At 39.4% G+C, this 7,555-nt stretch overlaps 2 protein-coding genes across 5 annotated transcripts in view; one reads left to right on the forward strand and one right to left on the reverse strand.

The window, feature by feature from the left end:
- LOC118327872 (7-methylguanosine phosphate-specific 5'-nucleotidase-like) overlaps nt 1-1,789 on the forward strand; it is a 4,819-nt gene extending 3,030 nt beyond the window's left edge. For all 4 annotated transcript variants that reach the window (XM_035661399.1, XM_035661381.1, XM_035661391.1 and 1 more), the window contains 2 exons: nt 264-464; nt 555-1,789. In XM_035661399.1, the coding sequence (XP_035517292.1) occupies nt 264-464; nt 555-674 (321 nt within the window). In that variant the 3' untranslated portion in view covers nt 675-1,789. The remainder of the gene's footprint in view (nt 1-263; nt 465-554) is intronic.
- Nucleotides 1,790-1,927: 138 nt separating this feature from the next.
- fkbp10b (FKBP prolyl isomerase 10b) overlaps nt 1,928-7,555 on the reverse strand; it is a 6,681-nt gene continuing 1,053 nt past the window's right edge. The window contains exons 3-10 of the mRNA XM_035661348.1: nt 6,899-7,088; nt 6,554-6,699; nt 5,520-5,709; nt 5,109-5,254; nt 4,224-4,413; nt 3,987-4,129; nt 3,568-3,731; nt 1,928-2,702 (exon numbers count right to left, since the gene is read on the reverse strand). Coding sequence (XP_035517241.1) covers nt 2,508-2,702; nt 3,568-3,731; nt 3,987-4,129; nt 4,224-4,413; nt 5,109-5,254; nt 5,520-5,709; nt 6,554-6,699; nt 6,899-7,088 — 1,364 coding nt within the window. The 3' untranslated portion in view covers nt 1,928-2,507. The remainder of the gene's footprint in view (nt 2,703-3,567; nt 3,732-3,986; nt 4,130-4,223; nt 4,414-5,108; nt 5,255-5,519; nt 5,710-6,553; nt 6,700-6,898; nt 7,089-7,555) is intronic.

The following is a 7,555-nucleotide window of genomic DNA, read 5'->3' on the forward strand; positions in this document are numbered from 1 at the left end:
GTGTAGGATTTAGTGGCACCTAGCTGTGAAGTTGCAGATTACAACTAACTGAACACTGCTCACGTCTCTGGGAATGAGAACTGGCTGGGAAAGTGTGTAGGAGGAACTACGGTGACTGAAAAACCACGATAAGAAGTCCCTATAATAGATCCTCCTAAATGTTATACTAATGTACCTTTAGTGCAACAGTATCATATATTTTAACACAAAAATCAACTTATTTTACTGCATCACCTGTAACTGAACATTGTCTTGTGATTTAGGGGGTCCTGCAAGCCTTCAAAGGCCAACTGATCCACACCTTCAACAAGAGGGAAGGTGCTCTGTCACACGCAGCTGGCCTCAGAGAGCTGCAGGGTCGACCCAACGTGCTGCTGCTGGGGGACTCTTTAGGAGACCTGACCATGGCCGACGGGGTGGCGGAGCACCAGAACATCCTCACCATCGGCTTCCTCAACGACCAGGTCAGACTAACGGACAGCGTTATCCCGGGATTGGTTATATCAGCACGTAACGTTTTAGAAATTGCGTCCTAATTGTTCTGTGCGTCTCAGGTTGAAGAGAGAAAAGAGTTGTACATCAACTCCTTTGACATCGTACTGGTGAAGGACGAGACGATGGACGTTCCGAACGCCGTCCTCAGATACATTACCTCATCGAGAGACAACAAGTAAGACGCACAGGGAGGAGCCGCACACTTTATGACCACATACACACAGATGGACTCCGTTCACCACTTACCTCAAACCACTGGACTCTTTACTCTGAAGTCTTTTTATTTTGACACTGTTCTGACCTGTATTCGCTGCATATCAAAGCTTTGAAAGATCTAAATTAGGTCATGCATTTGCAATTCAGAAGAATTTGTGATTTATGCCAGGAACTTAACAGACTTTTCGAGGGCTTGGCTTTGAGTATAACTCTGTTCTCCCTGTTGTTTAATGAACCGTAGCACAAGAATAACAATGTTCCACCTCAACAGAACTCAGTTAAGTGAGATTTTTGTTTAAAATGCATAAAGTATGTATCAGCAGCACTCCCTCTGAAAACAATTCAGCAACCTCTTAAAAGTGTCAGTACAAACTATGACAGTGTATTTGTAATTTTCTGTCCTCTTCCCCTTTTTAGAACAAAAACTGTTCACATTTTTAGTATTTTTACTTGCAAAATGTTACTTTATTTACAGTATGAGGATGGGCTGATGCTGAAACTCTTTTATCTGCAGTCTTCTACTTGACACTGGTGTGTTTCGTGGGTACTGTATATTACCTCTGTGTACGCTGCCAGTACTTGATGCTCATGTCGAGTTTACTTGCAGGGTACAGTTTACAGTCTTTAAGCTATACTAGTTAAGTGAGTTATTCTTCTTTTTTTTAAACCTGAAGACTAAACAGTGAAGACAAACACGTTATGGCAGTATTCCCAAGAAGGGAATATACAATCTGGAATAAGTATTTTGTCTTTCAACTGAAACACTGTGGCTGCTATAAATTAGGATTTAACAATAAGCTGGTTACACTTATATATAGGTGTGTTAGAAGAAAAGATGTGGCCTAACTAACTTGTAATGTGTAGTCCACATTTGTTAAAACTGGTATTTTATTTATCATAAATCATTAAATTCTATTAGAGATGCATCAATGTTAATAATACCTATATTCTAAGTTGATACCAGTATCCAATAGTTTTTGTGTTTTTTTAAAGCTTTTTAAAAGTTATTTTATTAAAGAGCTTCTTGTGCAACATTTCTACATTACAAAGTCACTTTTGTGTGATCACCATCATAAAAGGTAATCACTAATATGGCAAATATCTGTGATTAAACACTCATATTGTGTTTTTATCAGACAGGTGGTAGTGTTGGGTAAAATATTGTGTTTTTGTTACTCTGTCAATTTAGTGTTGCACTAAAATGTATCAAAATCGATTTAGGAGAACAAGAGATATCATCTTTTTTATTCCACACTTCCTTCCTACAATGCAACTCAACCTCCAACAGTTTGTTCGGAGACAAAACCCGTAAAACGACTGGTTTACAAGACTTGTCAAATTGGCGCACTTCTCCATTAAGTGTAACTTAGAGAAATGTTGCAACTCGGTATCTTGCACCAAAAAATGCAGCTTTAAAAAACACATTTTGTTTACAGGTGATCTCAGCCTCTAACAACAGTTAATTTATGTATTGGTGCAAATCTCTTTTTGTCATAAATACAGGTGAAAAAAAAAAAATGAAATTGTCTTTTTCTTAAAAACATTTTAATCAATGTGACTTTCAGGGAAAAATAAAAAGGTGCTTGTTTGTTTTTCTGAAATACAATAATCAAAATCAAACATAAAACACAAAACTCCACAAAAAGACCATTTGCACTATTTTCTTGTCATTTCAAAAGACTGTCCAATGTGGTACAGAAAGTAATAAACCATGATGGCGTATAGGAAAAGTCTCTTGTTGCTTGTTTTTAAGATGCCGGGGTTCATCCCTGAGAGAATGAAAACATTTGTCCTCATCACAACTCCTCATGCCTCGCCGCTTCCCTTTCCTTGTCCTCCTCTACCTTCAGTTTGAGTTCTTCGGCCGTGATCACTCCATCTTTATTTCGGTCCTGGTTGTTGAACATGTCGGCAATAACCTGCTCCATGATCAGTCCGGGCTTAACGCGACCTTTGCCCTCTGCCACCTGCAGCTTGATGAACTCCCCGAACTAGAGTGTGTCGAGAGATAAAAGTTAAAAGGTTGAACGAGACTTTTCCAGTTGATAGGTCTGAGATGTTAGCATTAAGAAAACACTATCTCACCGGTTGTGTCCACAGGAGGTCAGAGAATTAACTCGTCATCATGTGATGAAGAGTCAGTGACAGCTTAATATTTTACTCTCGTTCATAAACAGTGATCTATTCACTGAGTTTAGACTGACACGTTAAAGGGGTGCATGTCTGTAAGGGGCTCAACTTTTTATGTCTTTTAAGTGACTCACTAAACATTCTCTCTTCAAGCAAGATGGAAGATCATGTAATGTGATTGAAAGCTCCAGAATGGCCACTAGATGGACCTTTCAGTGAGATTATTTTGTCAGCAGATGTTTCCAAGGTCAAGAATGTGCTTTTAATGTCTCTCTTAAATTATTCTGATATCTTATTAAGTATGATATGTTTTTGTAGATCAATGTAACAAACAGCAGAATCATTCTTGCAATGACCCCCAGATGGAGCCAAAGTTTCTATTTTCAAATCTTAGTGGGTTTAATCATAGGCTCCATCAATTTTACTCAAGTACTGTACTTTAGTATACATTTTATACTTTACTTCTGTAAAAGTACTTAGAATATTTATTTGTTTGTAACCTCAGCCAACAACAACAACAGTAAAATTATACTACACATGAAAGCATTAGTAAAAGATAACAAATCAAAAATATAATGTATATAATAAATACTTTATCTGCAAAAGACTAAAAAACTAATTCTTTTGTATTTTTACTTCAGTCAAATGGTAATGGAGTATTTTAACTCAGTGGTATGGCCATGTGAAATAATGTAGGTGGTGGTTCCACCGTCAGCAGTAACATACCTCCTCCTCGGGCACCTCTTTGTTCTTGTTGGTGTCCAGGGCTTCGAACAGGTCTGCAGGAGTGTCCTGGAGCCACACAAACAGGTAACCAGGTGGCACTCCCTTCTCAAAGCTCACCAGCTCAATATCAAAGACCAACACAGCACTGCTCGGCACACCAGTGGCTGATGGACAGAAAGTAAGAAAAACACTGTTAGTATCTCTGGGAAGTGTACTTGTGCATATGTAGAACTACCTGACTTCTAAAGTCTGACATCAGAATTAACATAACTTCAAAAAACAAATGTTTTAATTCATAAATCAGAGGAGTTATTTCATTGACAATAAAGCAAACCATCTTGCTCCTGATAAAGAATAAAGAGTACAGTGTGGTAGTGTTTCATGCTCTCGGTTGTTACAAGACAAAGCGGGAGTCTCACCTCCTTTTTCTCCGTGGCCGAGGTGAGGAGGCACTGTCACCACCCTCTTCTCTCCCACGCACATGCCTCGCAAGCCCTGGTCCAGACCGTCGATCACCTTGTCCGCCCCCAGCACCGCATCCTGAAGGTTTTCATAGTCGTGTCTGAGAAAGGGGGTTGAAATCAAATTAAAAGTGGTAATTAATTGTTTATTTTTACCGATCCAAAACAAATAGGGGAATGTCCGGTGTGACTCACGAGGAGAAGAGCGGCGTGCCGTCCACCAGGGTGCAGTTGTAGTGGTAGCGGACGAGGTCGTTCTCCCCGGTGGTCTCGTTACAGTCCTCGGGTCTGTAGTTGATCTTTATCTCCACTGTGTCGTTGGGGTTGTGGAAGTCGATGACGTGAATGTCGAACACCACGACAGCTGAAGGGGGGATGACGTCACCTGGAAAGACCACACGTAGACAATATTTAATCTTTATGGTAACTCACAGTTCAGATACACTGAGATCTGCTTATAGCCTCATTTAACATCAGTGTTTTTAACTTTATACACAACCTGTGACCATGAAAATATGTGACAGTGACCTGGGTTATGTTATCTGGTTTTCCTGTCAAAACATATAATTTAGTCTGATTATCAGGCCAAAACATTTTAGTTTAATCTCTCAATTATTTCTTCAGTTAATCTTTTAGTCTATAACACTGTGAAAGAAGAAATGCCGATCCGTTTTCCAAAGTGACATTAAATTGTTTATTTTGTCTGACTAAGAGTCCAAAATCCAAAGGTATTTCATTTATAAATCACAATTAGACTAGATTAGATTTCAAAGTGTCTGGCATTTTTGATAAATTAATGATCTGAGTCAATAAACTATTAATTTTAGCACCTATATTTACTGAACAATAACTGAAAATATGTCATATATATGTTCATGTATATGACATATTCACTGTAAGATGTTCTCTCTATATCTTAGGGTCATTATCTATTTGGTTTATATTCTACCCCAAAATGCTCTAAAATGCTATTTCCCATGGATTTTAATGGGTTATTTTCCCAGAACCTTAACTGTGTGTCAACACTGATTGTATTAAATCAGTTTAAATCAATTCAGTCTGACAGTAACAGCAACTTACCTGCTCCTTGCTCTCCATACGCCAGGTGTGGGGGGATGATGACTCTTCTCCTCTCTCCAATGCAGACTCCCAGCAGGGCCAGATCCATGCCTGAAATCACATACCCCATACCGATGTAGGTGTTGTATGTGCTATTCCTCTGGTAGCTGTTGGCAGTAACAGACGAGCACGGTTTAATTTCCAGAAGGGTAGCTTTTACTGGAATTATACTTAAAAGGAAATTATACTAAGGTGATGGGTTGACATTTAGAGAATGGTTTAAAAATAGGATTGCATGTTTATGATTACAGTTCTCAGGAATTAGGTTCTCTGTATACCCACAACAAACCGAAAGAAAAGACACAGCAGAGAACAAGCAGCAGACTAATCCCCCAAACAATGCATTATAACTGCCGTGTGACCTGAGCTCACCTGGTGTCAAAGGTGCCTCCGTTCAGGAAGGTACCGTTGTAGTGATACCGGATGTAATCCCCAACCACAGACCTGCGTGTACACGACTCAGGCACCACCTGGTTGTCAACAGTGATGTTATCCTTTGGGTTGTGAATGTCCACCAACAGGACATTAAACACAAGGGTTGCCTGGGAGGGAATCTCTGTACCTGGTGATCAAAGGGTGGAGAATTTCAGACCATACACCTACCAACATCTGACAACATTAACATAAAAGAAAAGTGGTTTTATAAAGAGGGGAGTTTTATTTTGGTGATTTTTTTAATACGTTGTTTTGACCTGATTTATATCACACCATCAATTACTTGTCGGATCTTGGAAGGGAACAGTGATGCCAGAGAGCTGCAATCTGCAACGACACCACCTAAATACCACAAAATCCTACACACTGGTCCTTTAGCTGATTAAGTATAACTGGAAATTACATAATATGTAAATTAAAATATTGAAATAAGATCCTTTTTGCTTGTTATATTTCTAAATCAGCAGTTCATGGGATTATTTTGCTTATCTTCAGTTTAGTTTACTGTTTTTCTACCTTAAATGTTCCCTGTGGAGTTTTTCTTGTACATAAACAAAAGTTATGTTTACATTCTCACTTTGTCACTTACAAACAAACTGTATATCCTTCCAAACATGATGAATGCATTTCCTCCCTCAATCATAATTTGCCAACTTTTTTTAAAGTATTGTGAAGTGTGCAATGTTTACATCCATGTTCACGTACCTCATGTGCCTCCTTGTACATGTAAACAAACAGGGACCAGTTCTTATAAACATTATAGCACTAGTAATAAAACAACAACTCCAGACTAGAGAATTGATTTAAGTTCCATGAAGAAAAAGTATTTGTACATCTGTGTATATGCATTTTATTGAGAAGATTTTGGGGGTTCAAATGTAAACAATCACCTCTTTTTTTTTTTAGCCCCTTTAGTTTGACCCTCATTTACTCTCTCTCTCTCTCTCTCTTCTGATGTCATTTGTACTCACCCGATCCTTTTTCTCCGTAGGCTTTGAAGGGTGGGATGACGATATTTCTGATTTCTCCCACACACATGCCCAGCAGACCCTCATCCATGCCCTTAATCAGCCAACCCTCGCCCACTAAGGAGTCATGGGTCTGCTTCCTTGTGTAGCTACGTAGGGCTCATACAAGCGCAAAGTCAAAACACACAACATACCTGGATGACACACAAGAGCTGTCATTTGGACAGGGCTTCACATAAGAATGACATTAAGCTTTTAATTAATTGTTTCATGCAAAAGTCAGAAGGACCATTTTGGACAGGAAACCTTTCAACCAAACGTCAACAGTCGTCCACGCCAAGAATTCACCTGGAGTCAAAGACGCTGCCGTCGAGCAGAGTGCCGTTGAAATGGTAGCGCACAAAGTCAGTGCGCATCACAGACCGCTTGCAGTCTTTGGGAGTGGTGATGGTTTTGGTAACAACTAGGTCGGCTTTGTTCCACAGATCCAACAGATGGATGTCAAACACCAGGGTGGTTTCTGGAGGAATCACATCGCCTGCAAAACGTGGTTGGATGGCGGTTAGATAGATTTACACAGTAAAGACTTAAGTGTTCAGAACTATTTAGAAGAACTATAATCAACACCCGAAGGCCTCTGTGAAATGAGACCTTAAAGGTCCAGTGTGTAACATTTAGGAGGATCTATTGGCAGAAGTGGAATATAATATGTATGTTTTCATTAGTGTATAATCACCTGAATATAGGAAACGTGTTTTTGTTACCTTTAAATGAGCTGTTTTTATCTACAGATGCTGCTGGTTACCTTCAATGGAGTCCATGTTGAACCGCCATGTTTCTACAGTAGCCCAAAACGAACAAACCAAACACTGGCTCTAGATTTGAGCTTTTTTTTGCAAGTTTGGCGCCCTTCCTTTAGTTCCTCCTACACACTTCACAGCTCATTGTCCTTCCCAGGTCGTCAAATACAGACATGAGAGGTGTTCAGTTAACTGCAATCTGCAA

This window comes from Morone saxatilis, unplaced genomic scaffold (genome assembly GCF_004916995.1).
Source record: "Morone saxatilis isolate NCDOM2014 unplaced genomic scaffold, NCSU_SB_2.0 Contig1, whole genome shotgun sequence".
NCBI lineage: Eukaryota > Metazoa > Chordata > Actinopteri > Moronidae > Morone > Morone saxatilis.